This window comes from Topomyia yanbarensis, chromosome 1 (genome assembly GCF_030247195.1).
Source record: "Topomyia yanbarensis strain Yona2022 chromosome 1, ASM3024719v1, whole genome shotgun sequence".
Lineage (NCBI taxonomy): Eukaryota > Metazoa > Arthropoda > Insecta > Diptera > Culicidae > Topomyia > Topomyia yanbarensis.
Genome location: NC_080670.1, coordinates 192477928 through 192502002, shown reverse-complemented (window position 1 = coordinate 192502002; position 24075 = coordinate 192477928). Strand labels below are relative to the sequence as shown.

The 24075-nt window shown below is 38.4% G+C and overlaps 2 protein-coding genes across 3 annotated transcripts in view; one reads left to right on the top strand and one right to left on the bottom strand.

Moving 5' to 3' along the window:
• LOC131685365 (monocarboxylate transporter 12-like) overlaps positions 1-24075 on the bottom strand; it is a 420355-nt gene that overhangs the window by 237766 nt on the left and 158514 nt on the right. The window lies entirely within an intron of this gene.
• The window catches only part of LOC131685327 (E3 ubiquitin-protein ligase HECW2), a 109428-nt gene continuing 92193 nt past the window's right edge, over positions 6841-24075 (top strand). The window contains exons 1-4 of the mRNA XM_058968980.1: positions 6841-7354; positions 7412-7665; positions 7724-9957; positions 10016-10182. Coding sequence (XP_058824963.1) covers positions 7290-7354; positions 7412-7665; positions 7724-9957; positions 10016-10182 — 2720 coding nt within the window. The 5' untranslated portion in view covers positions 6841-7289. The remainder of the gene's footprint in view (positions 7355-7411; positions 7666-7723; positions 9958-10015; positions 10183-24075) is intronic.

Below are 24075 nucleotides of genomic sequence, written 5' to 3'. Positions count from 1 at the left end.
TAAGAACGCGCAGCGAACGGATGCCCTGCGCTGATGACGGCCTTAGGACATAAACGGATTCAGGCAACGAATTTCGAATTCCGATATAGACCTCGAATCTCGCTTTCTGAAATCCGTAATCCGTGGTTCGAGTTCTGAATTTCGTATTCCAAATTTTGAATTTCGAACTTTGAATTCCAAACTCCGAATTTTGAATTCCGAATTTTAAATTTCGTCTCGAATTGAGAATTTTGAGTTCAAAATCCGGATACCGATTGTTAAAATACAAACTAGCGATTCGACTTTTTAATTTAAAATTTCGTTTTTCGATTTGTGAATTTTGAAACCCGAATTCCCAATTCCAAATTCCAAAAAATCTAAATTTGGAATTGGGAATTCGGGTTTCAAAATTCACAAATCGAAAAACGAAATTCTAAATTTTAAATTAAAAAGTCGAATCGCCAGTTCGTATTTTCCGAATTTTAAGCTTCGATTTTCGAATTGCGAATGTCAAATTCTGAATCCAGATTCTAAATTCCGACTCTCGAAATTCAAGTTTCGAATTTTAAATTCCGAATTTTAATTTCGAATTCCGAATTTCAGACTACAACTTTCGAGTTTCGATTTCTAAATTTTGCGTATTCCCAATTTCATATTCCGAATTTTGAATTTCGAATTCCGAATCTTGATTGCCGTAATCTGATTCTCGAGTTTCGAATTCCAAATTATGGATTTCGAATTGCAGGTTTCGAATCTCGAATTTCACATTTCGACTCTGGAATTTCGAGTTCCGAATCTAAATTTCGACATTGAAAATTCCGAGTTTCAGTTCCGAATTTCGAGTTACATATTTCGAACTCCGTATTCCGAGTTTTTAAAACACGAATTCCAAATTTCGTTTTTCGAAATCCGAATTCCCAATTCCAAATTCCGCCTTTCTAATCCTGTATTTTGAATTCCAAATTTCAAGCTTCGATTTTCGAATTGCGAATTTCAAATTCTGAATTCAGATTCCGAAATTCAAGTTTCGAAGTTTTGATTTCGAGTTCCAAATTGCGAATTCCGAATTTCATATTATGAATTTCAAATTCCGTCTTTGATTTTGCATTCCGTTTCTAAATTTCTATTTTCAACTTTTGAAAACCGAATTTAGAATTCCGATTTACAACTTTCGATTTTCGAATTCCAAATTTCGAGTTAGAAATTTCGAATTCCGAATTCTTAATTCCAAATTTCGCATTCCGAATTGCGAAATTCAAATCTCAAATTTTGCATTTCATTTTCGAAATTTGGAATTGCAAGTTATGAATTACGAATTTCGCTTTTTTGAATTTCGAATCCCGAATTTTAAATTCAGAAATTAGGAATACTGAGTTCCGAATTCCCAGTTGAGATTTCGATTCAAAATCTCGGTTTATAAATTTTTAATGCCGATTTTCGAAATCCGAATTTCGACATTCGAATTTAGAATTTCGATTACCCAATTTTGAATTCCAGATTTCGAAATTCGCATTTTGAAATTCGAATTCCGAAATTCATAAACAAAATTTCAAATTTCGCGAACTTTGAAATCCAATTCCAATTCAAGATTTTGGTGTCCAATTCCAAATTTCGAATTCCGAATATTTATTTTCGATGTCCGAATTTCGCCATTTTTAAATTCGAATTCAGAATTTTGAATCAAGAATTTCGAAATCCGCATTTCCCGATTCCGACTTTTGAATTCTGCATTTTAAATTTAGAATTCCGTGTTTCAACTTTCGATTTTGGAATTGAAAATTTCGAATGCCGAATCCAGAATCTGCATTCCGATTTTCGAAGTCCAAATTTCGATTTCCAAGTTTCGAATCCCGAATTTTGCATTTCGAATTCTGAATTCCTGATTTCGAATTTCGAAATCCGAATTTTGAACTCCGAATCCCGAATTTTGAATTTCGCAAACCAAATTTCGAATAACGAATTTAGAAATCCGAAGTAAATTCGAATTTTGTATTTCGAATTCAAAATTTCAAATCTCGAGTTCCAAATTTCAAATTCCGGATCCCGAATTTTTAATTTCGATTTCCGAACTTTAAAATACGTTTTCAGAATCATGAACTTTTAAATATAAATTCAGAATTTTGAAGTCTTATTTTCGAATTTTGAATTTCGATTTAATTAGGAATTTTGAAATCGGAAGTTTTAATTCCGCATTTCGAATTCAGGTATGCCGTTTCCGACTTTCATATTCTGTATGCTGAATTTTGAATTCCGGATTTCAAGTTTTGATTTTCGAAATGCGAATATCAAATTCTAAAACCAAACTCCGAATTTCAAATTATGAATTCCGAACTTTTTGAATTTCGAATTCCTTTTCCGAGTTTCGATTTTGAACTATCCGAAATTGAATTTCAAATTTCGAATTTTGTATTTCGAATACCGAACTTTACTTTTCGATTCTCGAATTACAAATTGCGAATTATGAACTTCGAATTTCGAATCCAGAATCTGCATTCCGGCATTCGAATCCCGACTTCCAGTTTTTTTATTTTACAATTTGATTGAATTTCGAATTTTTCATTTCGAATTCCTGATTTCAAATTAAGAACCTCAAATTTCGATTTTCAAATTTGGAATTACAAGTCGCGAATTTAGAATTCCGAATTTCAAATTTAGAAATTAAGAATTTCGAGTTCCAAATTCCTAGCTCCGATGTCGATTCAGAATCTCTGTTTTCGAATTTCGAATGCTGATTTTCGAAATCTGAATTTCGATATTCGAATTTGAAATTTCGATTGTCGAATTGTGAATTCCGGATTTCAAATTTAGAACTTCGGAATCCGGATTTCGAGCTTCGAATCCCGAAAATCCGAATTTTGAAATTGAAATTCCGAATTCCAGATTTCGCAAATAAAATTTCGAATAACGCATTTCGAAATCTGATTCCAGTTCGAATTTTGGATTTCGAATTCAAAATTTCGAATATCGAGTTCCAAATTTCGAACCCAGAATTTTTAATTTCGATTTCCGAATTTTGAAATGCGTATTCAGAATCATGAACCTTTAAATATAAATTTAAAATTTATAATTTCGAATTTCATGTCTTATTTTCGAATTTTGAATTTCGATTTTTGAATTAGGAATTTCGAAATCGGAAGTTTTAATTCCGCATTTCGAATTCAGAAATTCCAATTCCGACTTTCATATTCTGCATGTAAAATTTCAAATTCTGGTTTTCAAATTTCGATTTTCGAAATGCGAATATCAGATTCTGAATCCATACTCCGAATTTCAAATTGTGAATTCCGAACTTCGAATCTTGAATTTCGAATTCCTTTTCCGAGTTTTCAACCTTCTAAAATTGAATTTCAAATTCAGAATTTTATATTTCGAATACCGAACTTTACTTTTCGATTCTCGAATTACAAATTGCCAATTATGAACTTCGAATTTCGAATCCAGAATCTGCATTCCGGCATTCGAATCCCGACTTCCAGTTTTTTGATTGAATTTCGAATTTTTCATTTCGAATTCCTGATTTCAAATTAAGAACCTCAAATTTCGATTTTCAAATTTGGAATTGCAAGTCGCGAATTTCGAATTTCAAATTCCTAGCTCCGATGTCGATTCAGAATCTCTGTTTTCGAATTTCGAATGCCGATTTTCGAAATCTGAATTTCGATATTCGAATTTGAAATTTCGATCGAGCTTCGAATCCCGAAATTCGGATTTTGAAATCGAAATTCCGAATTCCAGATTTCGCAAATAAAATTTCGAATAACGCTTTTCGAAATCCGGTTCCAATTCGAATTTTTGATTCTGAATTGAAAATTTCGAATCTCGAGTTCCAAATGTCGTATTCCAAATTTGGAATTTCGGATTCCAAATTTAGTATTCGAAATTTTGAAATTCGATTTCCGAATTTTGAATTTTTAAATGCAGAATGTCGAATTATGAGTTTCGAATTTTGAATCCAGATTCCGATTTTCGAATTCCGATTGTGGATTTTCGAATTCCGAATTAATTCGATTTCCGAATTTCCAATTTCGGAACTCGAATTCCGAATTCCAAACTCCGCATTCAGAATTTCGAATTTTGGAACCCGAGCATAGCATTTCAAATTTCCGTATTTTGAATTTCGATTTCGGAATTTTGGTTTCCAAATTTCGATTTTTGAAATTTCGAACTACGTAATACAAATTTCGGAATTTTGAATTCAAAATCCGAATTTCAGATTCCCAATTTCGAATTCCGAATTTCGAGCTCGAAATCAAAATTTTTAATTTCGAATTCTGTATATCGAATTTCTAAAACCGGATTATGAATTTCGAAACTCGAATTTCAATTTCAAACTCCGACTTCCGTATTCAGAACTCAGTGTTGGAAATTGAGAACTGCAAATTCGGCTTTCGAAATTGTGACTTTGGGGCGCAAGGTTCCGAATTTCAAATTCCGAATTATGAATGTCTTATTCCAAATTTCGCTTTACGCTTTTCGAATCTCAAAATCCGAGCTCCGAATTGTGAATTTCAAATTCCGAACTTCATATTGCGAATTCCAAATTTTGAAGTGAATTTCGAATCTCGATTATTTACAATTCTGGATTCGGAAAACTCCGAAATTTGAATTTCGAATTCCGATTTTCGAACAACGAATTTCAAATCTCGCATGTTGAATTCCGGACTCAGAATTTTAAAAATTTCGAATTCCGAAATTGAGTTTTGAAATTCGAATTCTAAATTTCGTATTTCGAAAATTAAATTTTGAATTTCGGATTTCAAAATTCGATGTTCGAATTCCGTGTTCCGAAAATCCGAAGTGAATTTTGAATTCCGAATTACGATTTTCGAAGCTCGAATTTTGACCCCCGAATTCTGAATTCCGAATTAGAAAATTTCGAATTCCGAATATTGAATTTAGAATTCAGAATAACGAATTTCAGATTCCATGTTTCGAATCCAGAATTTCGAGTTTCAAATTTCGAAATCCATCTAATCTAAATCTTGATTTAGACATCCGAATTTGGAATTCTGAATATCTTATTCTGAATTCCGAATTCCAAATTTCGGTTCGCAAATTTCGAAATAGCGAATTCAAAATTCGAAATTTGAATTACTCGTTTCGAAAATTGAATTTCGAATCTTAAATTTCGAATTCCAAATTCCAAACTTTGACTTCCGAATCTTGAACTCGAAAATTCGAAGTTCGAATCCCGAATCTGGATGTTTGAAGTGAAGTTTGAATTACGATTGCCGAAGTTCCAATATTGAATAACGATTTTCGAAATTTAATCTCGAACTTCGAATTCGGATATTTCGAATAGCGAATTTAGATTTTCGAAAAACGAATTTCGAATTCCGTATTTCGAATCCCGAGGTCCGAATTTCGAGTTTCAAATGTTGAATTTTGAATTTCGACTTCCGAATTTATTGTTCCATATTTCGAATTTCAAAACTCGACGCTCAAATTCCAATTTCAAAATTTTTAATTTCGAATTCCGAATGTCGTGTTTTGAATTTCAAATTGCAAAGACCAAGTTTCGAATATTGAATTCCGATGTCCGAATTTTGAATTCCGGTTTTCGAATTTGAACGTCGACTTATGAATTCAGAATTTCTAATTTTGAGTTCCGAAGTTCGAATTCTGAATTGTGTATTTCGAATGGTTTTGCTTTAGGAATACCGAATTTTGAATCCGGATTTCCGAGATCGGAAAATCGGATTCCAAATTTCGAATTTCGAATCCTGAATTTCATATTCGGATTTCCGAATTTGGAAATTTTGAATTTCGGATAACGAATTGCTTGTTTCGAATCTCGAGGTTCAACTTCAAATTTCGAATTCCGAAAATCGAATTTTTAATACCGAAATTTAAATTCCACATTTCGAAAAATGAGATTCGAATCTTCCCCTTAATTCGGAATTTTTAATTTCGAATTCCGAACATCGAGTTTTGAATTTCGAATACCAAATTTCGAATTTTGAAGTCCAATGTCCGAATTTTGAATTTCGAGGGGGGCGGGAGGCTCTAGTGCACGAGCCAAGTCAAATTCGAGTAAATCATTTCTCGAGTAAATTTTTCTCATCTCAAAGATACAAAAAATATGGCAAAAATCAAATTACATTTTTTTATATTTTATACTGGAAGTCCCCCTTAAGGTAAATTTAAACTAAATAATCAGAAAGGATTGAGGCTATGTCAGGGAATAGAGAAGTATATTTGATCAGCTTCGATTTATTAACAAGAAAAAGAAAAATGTCAGGATTTTGTCGATGTCCTCATTTTTTATCAGTCTAAAATACACCAAAGGGCTGATAAAAACGGGTCTTCGCTGTATCACCTTTTTCTACTTTTTCTGTTGTTACTGTCTCCACATTTTTAACACGGTTGCCACTCTTCTTGATATGTTGTCTTCGATTTTACATGCTGTACAGTGACATCTTCGTTGAAGAAGTGTACTTTGAGGTAACCAGCTGGCGCCATCTAGAATCACAATCAGCGTGTGCAAGTAATTTAGTCAATACACACACTTGTGCTGTGTGGCTGGGCTGCATGCTGTAAGTCGAACCCGCTCTTGCCACATTGCAAGTCTTATTAGACTAAACATATCAGTCCACATCTCGTTGTTGGAACTATTAGCTGTTTGCGTTTTTGTTGACACCGGTTTATTTACGTTCCTATATACACGAGCACCACGTGCTTCGTAGCAAGCCGTGTGTGTAACTTCGGCCTAGTCGTCGTTTGTGTTGGTTGCATCAACGCTACCCGTCACTTTTTGACAGCTTCACTGTCAGATTGCAAGTTTTCTCGTTTTTCACTTTTTTCGTCGTCGTTGTCGTCGTCGCCAGCTGGATTTTCACTGGAGTCGGATAGAATTTTCATTGTTCGCGACGTTCCGCGACCGGGAATGACGGAAAATGTGCTGATTAATGGGCGGCTGTTAGGTGCAATTTTACCGAATATTTGTACCGATTAGTGTCTGTGGATCAAATTCTCACTCAATCGATTGAGATAGAAGGAAGCGGAACAGTGATTGGAAAATATTTTCTGTAGTCGATGGTTAACGAGGAAAAATGTATTTTAATTGCTTCTGCATCGATTACTTTTCCACTACAGCGGATAATGCGACAGAATTATTTTCGGTGAAGGTCGAACAATGCCCCCGGTGTGTGGTGGGAGAAGACGTCGTGCCTAGAACTGCCTGGTCCAGACAGAGCGTCGCCATTGTCCGAGTGCAAAAAAATCGAACATGAACTCTGAACATGCCGTACGTTTTAAAGCCGCATTCCTGCTGACACTGCTCTGGTTATAAGTAGCTGGAAATCGATTTGATGGCAGAAATGAGTGCTTCTGTTGGTGAATCGGAGAAAAGTTCCTCAGCACAGGATGAAACACCGTAAGAAATATCTCATTTTAAAATAATTTTTTTTGACAATTTCGTTATCACCTGCAGGCACGTACAACTGGACGAAACAGAAGAGCTTGAAGGTGCCGTAGGCAACTCGCCAGAGGTCAGTAGCCAGATCCCGAAAGACATCGAAGAAGACGAACCGATTGAATTGAAAAATCAGGACGATTTCCCACCTACCCCGTATGAGGAATGTTTGGATCTGACTATCTTCGAAACCCTAGCAAAACAGGAGCGAGAGCAAAAATCTCAACTGGCGGAATGTGAGCTTCCGGAAGCAGCTAGAATCAATTTTATCGGTAACGTCTTGCTTCTATCTGGTAAACCTTGATTGTTCTTATAATTTAACAATTTTAGACGGCGATCCTTCTCCAGCCCGTGATCGAGACCTATCCAATAGGCCTTCGCCGATTTGCTGTCCGGCTACAACACCAACTTCGAATGCCGGTGGTGGTCATCACGGTGACTCCTGCGGTTCATCCAACTCATCGGCACCATGTTCCGGGGTTCGCCGAAAGGCGAAGGTCGCATCGACATCGCTCGAAGAACCGGTCTTGAATGGGACAAAGAAAAAAGTTCGTTCGAATGGTTCACTTAAATCTTCACCCTCGCAGGAGTATCTTCAAATTTGGTCGTCGACCGGTGTTAGCCCGGGGGACCATCAGAGAACAGGAGAGAGCGATAAATTAAATCAGAAGGTTACTAGTCCAACCATTCAGGTGCACAAGCCGCTCGAGCGATCGTGGCCTTCGAAGCAACAACGCAAACAGCAATCTCAGCTGCAACAGCAAGGATCTGAGGAGTTTTCGTTCGATATAATTGACACGGATGAGCAGTGTTACGTTTCCGGACCGGAAAGTGGAGCTGCTGGGATGGATTTTGCTCCTGGGGAGTTTTTCGAACAAAATCCTAAACAATTACGGCATGAAAAAGTTTCTCGAGTTGCAAAGCAACCACTGGAGGGAATTATTGAAAGTGCTCCTTTGGCTACACCTGAGACTGATGGAAGTTTGTCTGAACATACGCCACTTCGACTGGGAAGAATGGAAAGAAATGTCAGTCCGGATAATGCGGTAGTCATCGACGCAACGAAACCTGATCCCGCAAATGTCCCGCTTAGAAAAGTTGTGCGGACCGATTTCTGTTTTCCAGAAGAACCGCAACCTTCCAGTTCAAGTGAGATTGTGGAAGCGACGAACGAGCTTCGTACCGTTAAACCTCATCGACCGTTAGTGAGAATCTTATCTAATAGTAGAACGAAGAATACGAGCAGCGGATTGGTCAACTCAGGTGAACTACTCGTCGTAGATTCAATGAAAGGCAGCCACATAATCTTCCCCGTTCAATGTTTATCGCCGTGTGCCAGAAGTCCCCCTTCCGGATCATCCACGCGATCAGGTTCCCCTCTCGAACACTCCCCGGATCGTTGCTCGCCAACAATTATAATGCATCCGAAGCCGGTACGACCACAGCCTCGTCCCCTAACCAGAGTCGGTTACTGCGGACGCAGTGATCTGATCTGTCCACCCACGCCAACGCATCACGCTCGCCGTTTGCGGGTTCTTGCCGATAATTTTGGACCACCGGATCTACGGCCACGAGTTTTTTCGCCGGAAATTGTGATATCACCGGAGACGAGATACAACGAACTGGTTGCTGTCACGGGGAATCGAGTTGATCAGATGCGGGTCGGGGAGGGTCGTGAGGAAGAAACAGAAACGGATTCTCAAGGTGGTGGTGGTGGTAGCCACTTGACTAGCACCCGACTACCGTCCATTCCGGAGCGTGCACGGGGAACTTTGACTGAACCGGAAGAACCTCTACCGCCGGCCTGGGAAGCACGCATGGATAGTCATGGTCGGATATTTTATATTGATCACGGGACTCGAACAACTTCCTGGCAACGTCCTGGGGCACATTCTGGAATGTCCGGACCGGATCAACATCGACAACAGCTTGACCGGAGGTATCAATCAATTCGCCGAACGATATATGATCGACGGGATCGCAGCCCTCCGCGTTTTGGTTTTGAAGGGATTAATCCACGGCAGAGTTCCTCCTCCGCGGTCGCAGTTGCTATGAATACAGCTCAAATCGAGAATCTTCAATTGGATCGATCTACACATCCGGCGCTGTTGATGATCTGCCGGGCGGACTTTTACTCCATGCTACACACTAACACCGACGCTATCCAACTGTACAATCGCAACGCAGCACTGAAACACATGGTTTCTCGAGTTCGTCGGGATCCCGCCTGTTTCGGTCGCTATCAGCACAATCGCGATCTGGTAGCGTTGGTTAATTGTTTCGCTTCACCGGATAAGGAACTGCCTCCGGGATGGGAAACGAAGGTCGATCAAAGTGGGAAGCAGTTTTTTATCGATCATTCCAATCGGAAAACGTCCTTTATGGATCCGAGAGTTCCTACCGATTGTCCCCGAGCTCGTCACAGACCTGAGCAGCTGATTTCCGGTGGTGGAGGTCCCCCGGTAGTTCCCGTAGATGTTGCACCGATTCCACCGCCGCGACCTCCGGCACTGCCGAGATTGAGCATCGGATCGCCGGAAATTCCGGTGGCCTATAATGATAAGGTTTGATTGTAATTGTTTCCAATGGATATTGCAGTTTATTCGTTTCCATTTTATGCAGGTTGTGGCATTTCTACGGCAACCGAACATTTTGGAGATCCTACGGGAGCGCCACGGAGCAGCGGCTTGTTCCCGTAATTTGCGGGATAAAATCAATTCGATTCGGGTGGAAGGTACGGCGGCACTCGATCGGCTTAGTCATGACCTTCAGCTGACTATTTTACTAAGGTGAGTTAAAACTATCGCTTTTTTATTTCTTATTCTCGTTATCTACCATCGGTGACTGGTGCGTAGAAAGAATGGTTCGATGCCGGAAGATATAAATTGGACGCTCCACCGACTTTGGCGCCTTCAGGTAGAACTAATGCGAAGACGTTATATACGGATGGATTTTGAACGAATCGTTTTAATTTTGCAGTGAATGTTTTATTGGGCTCTTAGGTGACTTTGAAACTGACGTCGAATATTTTAATAAATATAGGAAAGGGTGGTCTAATCGTCGGTGAACACATTAGATTATTTTTCCTGTTTAGTATCAGACATCCTTTTTCATTTATTAATGGTTTCACTCCATCCATTTTTTGGTTTGGTTTTTCTTTCAGAAATTGTCTTTCGCATTTTACCTAGCTCTCTTTTCGTTGTTTTTTTTTTGGGTTTTCGTCAGCTCACCATTCTGACGTGTAGCCGCTACAAGCATCCGGTTCCTAGCCTGTTTTTTGTTTGTTATTTCGTCTGTCGCTCTCTGGCTATGTGAATACCAAACATTTCAGCGACTGTTGTTTTTACCGCCTCATGGTCCTGGACGTATTATTCCTAGTTGGTCGTTTTTCAATTCGTTCGTCTAGTTTTGGGGCGTATTCCTCGGCTAAGCTGACCGATACTATATATTCAGTCGCATGGTTCTCTCGCAGCTGATCTTTACTTTCCAATAAATTTATAATATGGTTCCTTTCAATCACAAATCTCAGCGGTTCATTAGTAAACTGAACCTAAACCAACAAGCCAACAATATATCCGAATGAATCAAAATTGGTCAACTCAGTAAAATACTATAGGTGCAGCCCGTACCCGCGCAAATCGAGATTGAAATTTCCGGGGTTTCGAGGGTCCCATTTAATCAATAGATCTTCGATTTGCCGAATGGCACTTTCGCACATGAAACATCAGTAATCGTCCCACTCAGTCCAAACAATGCGTATTTCTCGTGCATATTCAACTCCTGAGGTGTCAGGTCTTAACTGGTCATATTGTTGCGTTGCATTGTGGCGATGGTTTTGGTGGATTGCACACTTACTTCTACGTGTTTGACTGCTGATTTCTCTAATAAGAGTTGTTTAGGAAATGGTAAGTAGAAATTCATTCCAATCCTACCTACATTGAAAGCTCAACAGCATGATAGCCACAATGGCCGGTCGCCCCTATTTCCATCGTTCACAGGGAAAGGATCAAAGATAATGTAAACGGGAAGGGTTGATGCTTCTTCTTCTTAACGGAAGGATGATGATTTATCAGACTATTTCATAGGTGTCGCGGAGTTGGTGGTTTGGAAGGGTCTAATCGGTATAAGCAATCGATGTGACCTGCAAAGTATAGTTTATTATGTAGTTGTTCAGTTAGTTTTTGAGCATACGATTACTCAAAAAAGAAATGATCTTGTTTAGTTGTTGAGCTTTGTTTAAACTCTGGGTAGCCGGCTACCGAGAGTATCCTCTGTTCTCTGAACAAAGGCCATTTGAACTCCAAACAGACGACTGTGGGAGTATTGCCTAGAAAAGCTAATCTTCTCTGCGTAATTGACCGGATCACTATTGTAAGAGTTTTCAAACAGAATTTGTTATTTCTTCTCTGCGATATTTTTATTGGGTTGAAAACCACCAAGTCATTATACGTAATATAGACAAATAGTTAAGATAGCGCCAAATGTTATAAATCAAGGAAAAAAATTCTATTCTTCATATAGGATTGCTTGTAAAATACGCGTTTACGAGCGATAATAACGACCATTGAAGGGAACTACAAGGTGTTGCTAACCTAATTTGGGGGTTAGTTAGCAAAAAAGGAACTTGAAATTCGCACCCTGTCATTCTACTACTATCGGCAGAAGACTTGTCTAAGGACCAAATGTCATCAATGGAATTAGACTCGCGTGGAGGCATGAAATAGGAGACTTGTGAGAACGTTAATCACACACCATTTGACGACCCAAAAATTTACCGAAACGAGCACTTGGAAAAACTTCTGCTGCCTTTTCTCAAGTGACGTAATTGTTCCGTGCTATTTTGGCCGATTATGACATCCTGCCATTACGGTGTGCCACCAACAACGTGCAAATAGTGCGTTGTTGGTGGCACACCGTAAACCTCCCAGCACGCCAGAACACCGCCGAAATGAGCAATATTGAGCGATCGTTAAGCGTAAAACCAAAAAAAAACAAGACTGTTGACCGTGAAAAGCAGTTTAAGTCGAACTAGGCTAATCGAATGGCCCGGAAATTCGTTTTCATTTGGAAACTTTTTTTTGAGTGATCCAACTGGAGCTGTAGAGTTTGGTTCTCGAAAAAACTGCCTGTCAGAACCACTCACTATAATTCCAGACGAGACGGAAAATTTCATGGTTCAGATCTGCGGACGTGAAAATTGCATGACCGCGTGGACACCGAGCGTTTATGTTTGCGCTTGAGACCGCTTTTATAAATTTATAATAAGTGTTAAAACGTTCACTTAATCACAGGGGTGTTTTTGATATCGTGGGTGATTGTGAAGGGCTTGAGCGTTTGTATGTTAAGTGGATCTTCTAGTTGTAAATACGAATTTCGAGCGTTTTTCCCAGGATGGACAACTCAAGATATTTTATTGCGGTTTTTTTTTTATTTTGTTACTCAACTCTTCTACTTACAATTTTGAAACATAAAGTATTTATTTGTGTACAATCTTGACCTTGAAATGCCTGTAAAAATGACTTCGCAAAAAAATGCACCTGAATTTGGGGCAAGCTTTCTCTGTTTGGAAAGGTTGAAATTTAAAAAATGCGATACTACTCGTTTTGTTATATATTGTTATTGTATATGTTAAATTAATTTAAGTAACAGTCTGTATGGTAAAATTCGCCAAAGACAAAGTAAATAAATAAATAAATAATTCTATAATTGTTGTTCTATTGGCCTTTTGGGAAAAATACATATTTCGCAAAATTATACACATTTAAACAAAAAAAAAGTTCTTTTTTCCTGTTTTATTTACCTAAAAAAAGTTTTAAAAACGAAAAACAAAAATCCCAAAGAGCTAGTTTCCGACCTAAGCGACACTTCTGCTGAATAGATGAAAACTCAAACACCCGATATTATATCGCCCCAACACGTTTGATTGCGTGGGTGTCTGAATGTCGCGTGTATAAATTCGATTTATAACAGTGTGGCCATTTTATTTTTGAGAATGCTCCTACTGAAGCCATGGTTGCCATAGGTTGCTAGGATGACGCTGCGTTTTTGGTTTGTGAGATCATGGGTGTTAGTTTGCGTGGATGATCGCAATTACATGCTCGCGGTTGTGATCAATATTGTATTATCGCGGAGAGATCAAGCGTTTGTATGTTAACAAGTCTGATCCGATGTGTTTGTCACGTGTTTGTAGCTTCGTGTGTATAAATTCGTTTATATTACCATGTGCTTGCACGTTCAGATTGGTTCACATCTAGAAGGGAGTGGTTTGCCCCATATCACTAAAGTACCAGGTTATGGCGCCCCGAGACTTCTAGTGTATGTGAGTTTATTTTTTTTAAACGAGACTGAAAGCTTCCGGACGTGACCGATTCATGATCACGTGGGAACGGGCGTTTTATGTATGCGAGATCGCGGGTGTAGGTGTGCACGAATTATCGCGATTGTATGTGTGAACAGATTTGTATTACCGCGAAGGACACAACCGTTTCTAAGTTAACGTGTTTGATCGCGTGAGTGTTTTTATGCCGCGCATGCTAGTATATGAAGAATTTCGCGTGATTGATTTCGTTCATATAACCGTATAGTCGTGAGCATATCCGCGTGGGCTTTTGAATGTTCCCACGGGCCGTCATTCTGATGTTTAATTTTCAGTGTACGCTTCAGATGAAGGATGCTCCCCGTTTTCACTAGAGCTCCTAGTTATGGTGCCATGGAATGTGTTGTCTAACGTATATAATTTCCGTATTTTAGAGTGGCAGCTCCTGGACAAGTAAGAGTCATGATTTTGTGAGAGCGGGCGTTTGTATGTTGGCGTTTGAGACTACGTTTATAAATTCGTAAACGCGTTGACAGAATCATCGGGAGATCACCACATAGGGATGCGTGAATTATCGCATTTGCGGCCGGATTTTTATTATCGTGAAAGACTCGACCGTTTGTAGGTTATTGCGCGCGTTATTTTTATCGCGTGGGCGTTTGTCTGTTGCGTAGGCTAGCACGTTTATGTCGAAGAGGACGTAGTATAAGTGAACGTAGGACGTTCCCATACTTACACAATTCAAACTCGAATCGGTGACTACGCCATCTATCTCAACTTCGCGAGACGGAACGTATATGCAGTAATATCTCGCAACAATCCCATTGGCCTGCTTCAGATTGAACTGCACGACCTGGTCCGGCCGGACCTGAGAGATTTCGGTCATGGCCGAATAGTGCTTCTGTGAAATTGATGAATGATTTAATTTTTTACCACCAGTCCAACAGAAGATCCACAACAGTACCGGACGAGGTCGCTGGATAAGATTTCAACCGAGCGATTGTAACAGCAAGATCGGTCGGTTCCATCGTTAGGAGGTCTCTTTTTAAACGAGATCAATCTTTACTCGGATTCTGAACCCGTTCAAAGCAAATAAGGGCAGAGGGGCTGAATTGGAAGGAGATAAATTCAGATTCGCGAATATGAAATTTGACTTTCGGAATGCAAAATTCGGAAATCGAAATTCGGAACAGGGACTCGGAAATGAAATCGAAGTCGTAATTTGAAGTCCAGTATGAGAAATCCGAAATACTAAAATTTGAATTTTGAAATTTGGGGATCGGTGGTTAAATTTTGGAATTTGAAATTCGATAGTCGGCAGTCGGAGTCGAAATTAAATTCAAAATTCGGAATACCGGCTTCGGAATCCGTAATCTGAATTTTAGAAAGGTTAGAAATCAAAATTCGGAGTTGAAAATTCGCAATACGTGATTCAAAAATCAGAATTCGAAATTCGAAAATCAACATTAGGTATTCAGAAGGTATTCAGCATTCGGAATCCGTACTTAGAATTTGGATTTCGGAACTGAAAATTCGGATTTCGAAATTCCAAAATCAGAATTCGAAAATGAAATTCGGAAAACTAAATTCGAACGAACTTACGAACTTCAGGATTCGTAATATCCAATTCGGAAGAAGAATGCGGAATCGGAATTCAGAAATCGAAATTTGTTATTCGAAATACAAAATTCGAAGTTCGAGATTCGGAATTCAAAATTTTGCATTAGCATTCTAAATTTTGAAATTCGCAGTTTAGAAGTTTAGAGTAGTTCGATATTCGAAATACAAAATTCGGATTTCAGAATTTGGAATTCGAAGTACAAAATCCAAAATTAAATTCGAATTCGAAATTTGAAATTCGGGATATGAAATATGGAATTCGAAATTCAATATTCGGAATCCGAAATTTGTAACTCGTTATTCGAAATTTATAAATCGGATTTCAGAATTCGAAAGTCGAAATTCAGAATTCGATATTCAGAATACGAAACTCAACATTCAAATTTGGGATTCGAAATTCGTAATTCGAAAATCAAGATTAGTTTGGAATTGGGAATTTGAAATTTGACTTACGCAATGCAAAATTCAGAAAATGCAGATTCGGAAGAGAAATACGGAATCGAAACCTGAATCGGTATTCGAAAATCGGCATGCGAAATTGGGAAATTGATGCTTGAATTTTCGAAATTCAGCATTAGGAATGCTAAATTCAAAACGGCATTCGGAATCGGTTACTACTTAGCGGCCCAGTCAGCTGTTAGGTACTGACGAGGAGAATCCGAAACACAAAACATCAGACTTGAATTCGAAATTTGTTATGTGGGATTCGGAACCAGAATTTTTAAATTTAAGCTTTGAAATTCAAAGTTCGAAATCCGAGATTCGGAACTCGAAATTTAGAATTCGAGATTAGGAATTCCGAATTCGTAATTCTAAAATAAGCGATAGGAATGCTGAATCCGAAATTTGATATACGGATTTCGGAAATCGAAATTTATAACTCGTAATTAGAAGTTTTGAATTTGGAATTTGAAGCTCGGATTTCGGAATTCCATAGAATTCGAAATTCAAAAATCGAAATATAAAATTCGAAATCAATATTCACATTTTGAAATTCGGAATACGGAATTAAAAAGTCGATTTCATTATTGAAAATTTAAAACTTGACATTAGGAATTCGAAATTCCAAATTCGAAATTCCAAATTCGGAATTCGTAGTTGCGAAATTCGGAATGCAAAATTTAAAATTCGAATATTTGAATTCGAAATTCAGAATTCGAAAGCCAAAATTCAGACTTCGAAAGCCGAAATTCAGAATTTGAAAATCTAAATTAAATATTTGGTATTCACAATTCGATTGAAAATTCGTAAGCCGTAAGTCGAAAAAAAAAAAAATCGGACTTCGGAATTCCAAATTTGAACTTCGAAATTTTAAATTTGACTTTCGAGATGAACTATTTAAAAATCCAAATTCGGAATAGGTGTCTGCTTCGGTATTCGAAATTCGTAGTTCCGAAATTTGCATTTCGAAATTTCAAAAAACAAGTTTGAAATTTGTAATTCGAATATCGAAACTCGAAATTCGGGTTTCGAAATTTCTGAATTCGAAATTCAACATTCGGTATGCGGAACTCGAAATTAAAAATTCGTAATTCGTAGTTCAAGATTCGGAATTCGAAACATGAAACTTGAAATTTGTGATTCAAATTTAGCAATTCGTAGTTCGAAAATCAGCTAATCATTCCTAATGAATGAAGAAACCAAAATTTATACCTCGTTATTAGAAATTTGGATTTCTTAATTCCAAATTCGGAATTCGAAATTCAGAAGTCGCGAATCGAAATTTAAAAACCGGAATCTGGATACGGATTGTGAAATTCGGAAATCGAAATACAAAATTTGAAGGTCGAATTTCGGAATTCGTATTTCGGAATTCTAAAATCGAGATTTGTTAGGAGAATGCGGAATCGGAGTTCAGAGTTAAAAATATGGAATAATAAATTTGGAATTCAAAGTACAAAGTTCAAGATTCGGAATTTGAAATTCAAAATTTGGAATTTCGAAGTTCGAAATGCGTAGTTTAGAACTTCGAAATTCGAAACACAAAATTTTAAATCCGAATTTCGGTATTTCGTAATTCGAATTCCAAAATCCGAAATCAATTTCAAATTCGAAATTTGGAATTCGAAATTTGGAATTCGAAATTTGGAATTCGAAATTTGTAACTCGTGATTCAAAATTTGGAATTAAAACATTCGGAATTTAAAAATCGGATTTCAAAGTTCGGCAATCGACATTCGAAAATCGGAATTTGATTTTTGGAATTCGAAATTCGTTTCGAAATTCGCAATCCGCAAATTCAAAGATTCAAATGCGAACTTCGGAATACAAAATTCGAATATCCAAATTAAAAATTCAGAATAAGGAAATTAAAATTTTTGTTTCCCAATTGGCATGTATTGTCTGTTTACATTTTTTAATAAATTGCATTAGCTCAGCATTGAGTCTTGTTACTTGAAAATATTCAAATTCGGAATTTGAAATTTGACTTTCGCAATGCGAAATTTGGAAATCGAGATTTGGAATCAAAATCTGAATCGGCATTCGAAATTCAATATGCGAAATTATGAATTCAGTGTTCGGAATTCCGAAAGTTGGAAACCGATGTTCGAATTTTGGGATTCGAAATTCAGCATTAGGAATTCAAAACTCGGCATTCGAAATTAAAAATTCGAAATTCAATTCGGATTTCGAACTTAAAACTCCTAAATTCGAACTAGACATATAGAATTTCAAATAGGAAGTTCGAATTTTGTGATTCGAAATTTGGTATTTAAAATTCGGAATTCGAGATGCGGAACTCAAAATTTAGAATTCGAAATTAGCGACTCCAAATTCGTAATCCTAAAATAAGCGATAGGAATTCGGAATCCGAAATTTGGATTTCGAAATTTGTAATACGGTTTTCGGAAATAGAAACTTGTAATTAGAAATTTGGAATTCGGAATTCAAAAGGATTTTGAAAATTTCAAATTCGTAATTTGGAAATCGAAATTCAAAAGTCGAAAATCGAAATATAAAATTCGGAATAAGTATTCGGATTCCGGAATTCGGAATTTATAATTCGAAATTTAAAACTTGGCACAAGAAATTCGAAGTTTGATGTTCAAAATTCGGAATACAAAATTTGAAATTAGTGAATGTTGGAATTCGAAATTAATTTCAAATTCGAAATAAGGAATTCAAGATTTGCTTTACGGAATTCAAAGCTCAAAATTTAGAAATTTGCAGTTCAAAGTTTGGAATTAGAAATTCGAAATTTTAAATTCGCATTTAAGAATTCAAAAATCGAAATTCTGAATTCGAAAACCAAAATTCGGATTTTAATATTTGGAATTCAAAATACGTTTCGAAATTCGGAATTTGTAAAACATAATTCAAAAATCAAAATTCTGACCTCGAAGTTCAAAACTTGTAATTTTAAATTTGACTTTCGAAGTGAAAGATTCAGAAATCGAAATAAGTATATGAATCGGTATTCGAAATTCGTAATTCCGAAATTTGAATTTCGAAAATTTGAAAACAAGTCTGAAATTTGTAATTCGAAATTCGGAATTTGGAAGTCGAAATTTGAAGTTTCTTATTTCGAATTTCAACATTCGGTATTCGAAATTCAAAAGTCGGCATTCGGAACTTGATGGTTAAAAATTGGAATTTAATTTCGGAATTTGGATTTTTAAATTCGAATTTCGAGCTTCATAAGTTGGAACGACGAAATTCGGAATTAAAAATTCTAAGTTTCGAATTCGAAATTTGGAATCGGAAATTTTAAACTTCGAATATCGAATTCTATGATATTAGAAGTTTAATTTCTATTCTATTCTAACCCTTACACAGTCAGTATTGAAAAGCATCCTGGAAAACACTGCTATTATTCTGTAGTGTTTTTCTTGTCAATATTAATATTTAAAGCATATTTTCATATGTCGCAAATATTAATCCTTAAAGGCGCAAAGCAATTTTTGTCAAATTTTCTGAAAATTGTCTCACAGTTTTAATACGTCACTATTATAATTTTGAGATGCTATTCACAATGTTGTTTTAAAACAACATTGGGCATTTAAGGGTTAAAACGGCCAGGCCTACTGTGCAGAGTTGGGTTTGAAGGTGTTTCAAATATAGACGGCAATTAAATTATTCATTTAATGAATAATTCAATAACGAATTGTTTTCAATCTTAAAGGAGGAAGAAACGAAGACAACCGTAGCGACCGTTTCAGTTTGAAGGGGATATAAAAAATCGTTGGGAGTGACTTTTTTTTAAGAAGGTTAATGTCGATCCTTTGGTCCTTTGGGATGGGACAGAGGTTAAACTTCGTATATCGAATTCTATGATATTAGAAGTTTAAAATTCGAAATTGATAACAGCATTCATGGTCGCGACGGAGGAGTGTTGATTACTGTATCCACCGCACTTGCCTCCTGCCGGGTAAATAGTTGTTCAAGTATTAAGGCTGTTTGTACAAAGGCCACTAGTTCTACAAGTAGCTATTTCATTGCAACTATTTACATTCCAGCTGACAAAAGATGGCTGCGTGCAGTTCCCTGAGGTAGTACGCTAGGCCCACTACTATTTTTGTTGTTCGTGAATGATGTGGTCTTCGTTCTAATGCGTGGTGGGAAGCTGTTTTCCGATGATTTGAAAATATGACTAGAACAGGTGAGAATCATCAGATTAATCGGGTCTTTCTTGCGGGACATCACGCTTCACTAGGGCTTTGCTTAGGAACACAAAGTGTGTTTTTATATTTGGGGCTACCGTCAATCCAGTGCTAGCTTAGTTCTGGCACCAAGTTAGTGTCGAATTCTGATGAGACGAAGTCAAAATGCAAATTTTATTTATAATTTTAATTTTATTTACGATTGTATTCAAATTTCTCCTTACTGGAGAATAATTTGTTGTCAGATATACGACCAGGTCAGGATCATGAAGTTTTTGCTATTTTTGTATTCTGTCATTATCCTGTCAGTGAGCTGTTTTTTACAAGCACAGTATCTGAAATTGGTGTTTGTCTATTTCTTTTGTCACTTCTTATATAAAACGTATGTGCGTGTATAACATACATTCTTCACCGAATTCCCTTGACGCATTTACTTGATATATCGAAAACAGCTAGATAATCATCATTAATTGTACCAACGGCTCTCAGATCCAGGAATTAATTAAAATCAGTTCAAGATTTTTTCTCTGCCCAGGCAGTATCTAGAACACATCAAAGGGTGGTGCGTGCGTGTCCCAGTCTAATTAATAATTCCGTACATATACCGCACCGCTCCGCTCCGATGACCGATAATTATCTCCGCGACACCTTGCACCGCGGTCAGGTAGCCGGCCAGCCAGAGAGTAGCAACTTTTCAAACGACGTCCGCCGTATCAAATATGCAAACTACGGCCGGCCGACGACGACGATGGAGGCGGCTTTCGCGCGGCGTGTGAACGATCCTAGAAAATCGATAAGCGCGGGGCCCCGCACTTTGCGCTAGCTATAGAATGCCGCCGACGAGATGTGCATCTCGGATGGGCGCTGATTTAGCCCCCCGTTGATCCAAAAGCCCGACTCATAGCGTCTCATAAGTTCGATCAAATGTGAGCGCTGATGGCAAATGATAAAATGATGATAGCTTAAGGGAGGTGTAGTTTTGCTTAGTTCCTCTTTTTTAGCCCTCGGGCAGGTTTCGTCGTACCAGATCGGTAATTTGCATTCCTGATGGTACATGGAGGCAAGCAGTCATCTTCCAGTCCGTTCGTTCTGATTGGTGTGACACTTTAATGACTAAATTGGCAGGTTCCTAGCGCCGTGCAAACAAGGTTAGGATCGAATGATTCATTGAGGAATAATTGTGGGGTTTGATGTGACATGTTGGTGTGAAAACTATGAATAATGTTGTTTTCAAATTAATTAAAATTGATATTGGAAGTTAGTTCCTACGGTGTATATGGTCAATGCTGAATATAATAAATCCTGATACACTATGAACATAGGCGGCTCCAGCCAGATGGAAAGGGGGGCACGCCTTCTTGGTGAAGCATATGGTGCGGAAAAGCCTTTCCTGACACGCGGTGAGAGTGACGAAAAAATTGATAAATCGTGCACAGAAATTATTTAAGCTGTTTCTAAAGGATACTTGTTACGGATACGAGACTGAATCCATACGAAATAATTTATTCTGTGGTCGTATTCTAATTATGAAATTCCTACAATAGATAAAGATTTAGACTTAAGTTCAATAATTTCAATGTTTCAATCGCTTCTAACACAGCTAGAACAAATTTTTTTCTGAAAAACCTTTGTAAACATTTAAATGAAAATACGTTGAAGATGACCATCGCATACAGGTTCGCATTGATGGACCACCATTGTGTCCAAGATTGCACGCAATGCCCTTATAGCGTTTGCTTGCCGATCGTAGCGCCGGCTAATCGCAAGTTGCTACTTCCTAGTGGAAATTCAAAAGGACAGTTTTATTTCTTTCACATGTTGAAAACTTTACTTGTATGTCAGTTCTCTGTGCTTGTAGTCGGCATAACACGAACTAATAGCAGATTATCCAAAATAGAAGAGATGAGTACACCAACCACTAACACCTCACTTTGTATCCCATTTCTAAGCTCAAACTTACTAGTTTTAAGTCTACTAGGTTAAGCTCTAATTAAAACAGTAGGAATTTGAATAGTATAAGATGATCTTAATAATTTTGTTGGACTCGCGCTAGTATATCAGATTTGTTTACCAAACTATCTTCGCTTCGTTTATGTATATGCCCTTTCTACTGCTGCCGATCCCCTGAACGGGTTGGGTGGGGCATGAACTAACGCAGCAACATCGAAATCGAGTGTACCGAATCATGTGTGGTTGATGATGGGGCGTAGTCAACTCTCCCCTGCAGAATGCGCGATGGGTTATCCGTCAGCGTATTGTCTACGGTGCATACGTCGAGAGCAGCTAAAGATACTGCAGGCCGCTCGTTGGTTCTGCGTGTGATCATGTCACGGATCCACTACTTCCAGACTGTCATCGAAGTGAACCCACGACCTCAGATCGTTTATTGTTCCTTACAGAAAAAGGTTAGGTGCTGGCACAGGTGATTCATCGATCTTCAGGGAAGTTTTCCGAAACCGAGCTGCTCGATCGTCTGCTTGATCACCTTGCTTGTAGCTTTGATGCTAGTTCCGAGATCGCTATAGATGACTGCCAGTACTCCCCTCCTAATCAATCGTCCAAGCAAAACCAGAATCGAGCCGACATAATTCGCCCCCATGTAGGTGAACCTACCAGCTGAAAGCGGCCAGCCATCGTTGGAGGCTGCGGTTTTCCTCGATCGTTTTTGCACCACTGGTGCTCTATCCGGATCGCGTGGTAGATGGCTTTCAAACAAGGAATACGGTAGCGTTGTAGAACTACAACGATGATTATTGTGGAATGGTTTGAAACGTTCGTGAATGTCGGCAATGATCAGCTGTTTGATGCGAAGATTACGAGGGAGAATAACGGGTTCAACAAAATCGCGTTCGTCAAATATACAGCCTTTGTTCAACCACGGACACGAGCAACTCCATTCGCGTCTAGGAAGAAGCAATGGAACAATGGTTTGTTCACAATCATCTTCGTCCACTCATCTCTCGCAGAGTGATTTGCGACTAGCGCGGTTGATCTCATCGATATAGACCGCCGGCTGCGCTTGGCGGAACAGGTAGTCACCGACTTTAACTAGCTCTTGTTGAACCAGCGGTCCAAAGACACGATTTATTGTCTCGTAGAGTGCTGCAAGTTGTCGACCTTATAACAGGATCCATAATTCTGGAATAAATAAGTAGATATGGATATGTCGGTTTATTGTCAGTTTCTCGAAGCTAGGATTCGGAGCCAGGCGATAGATTGGGAACAAGCGTTCACTGCGTCCCTCCATCGACATCGTACTGGTTCGTCGGAACTCAACGCCACTCGGCAGCTTCCGTCGACTTTAAAATTTCACTGACGAGCCGGCATAACACGTCCTTGGAATCTGTCCTGAAGTATCGCTCGCTAACCGTGATGAACAGTGATGCCATTATCGTATCCGTCAATTGGCTCCCGGGTAAAACCGCTTGCAGCCCAGAGACTTCGGGATGGACAGAAATTTCAATTGCGCTACTCTCGTTTTCGCTCCTACCAACTAACTCTCAATCGTGAGCCTTTCGCGAAATCCAAGATAGACGACCACCGCGATACCGTTCTCACTCGCCTCAACAAATGTGTGCATTTCCACCTTCGCCTTAACGGTCGTTGACGTTCGGTATCATCTCGTTACTTACATAGTTCGTACCTTCCGAAAAAACGGCCAGCCACGTCAACCATTTCTCGAACTGCGTGTTCTCTATGGGAGTATTCTAGCCTACTAATGTTCTCCATATTTGAGGCAGAAGAACCTTCAAAATCAAGCGCAATGGATGTGCGGGGAACTTCGCGTTGATTGGTCGGCCGCGACCGCCGGAGAGCAGATTTTCATCCTAACGGGAAAATATTTTGAAAGTGAATCGGTCTGTCGTCGTATTCCGCCACATTCCGACCACTTTTTCTGTAGTAGCTTCGTCATCGATGTTTAGGTTCTTCTCTTCAAGCATTGTCTGTTTCAAGTTTACTATGACCGTAGCGGAGTTTGATATCCAGTCTCGAATTTTAAACCCAGCTGGTTCGTGAATCTTTTTGACTTTCTGTGCGTGCTTCACTGCGTTTTCCTCTGTACCAATGCCAACGAGCATATCATCAACGTAGTGTTGCTTGATGATTGCATCGACCGCCTCTTTATAGTCCTGCTCGAATCGTCT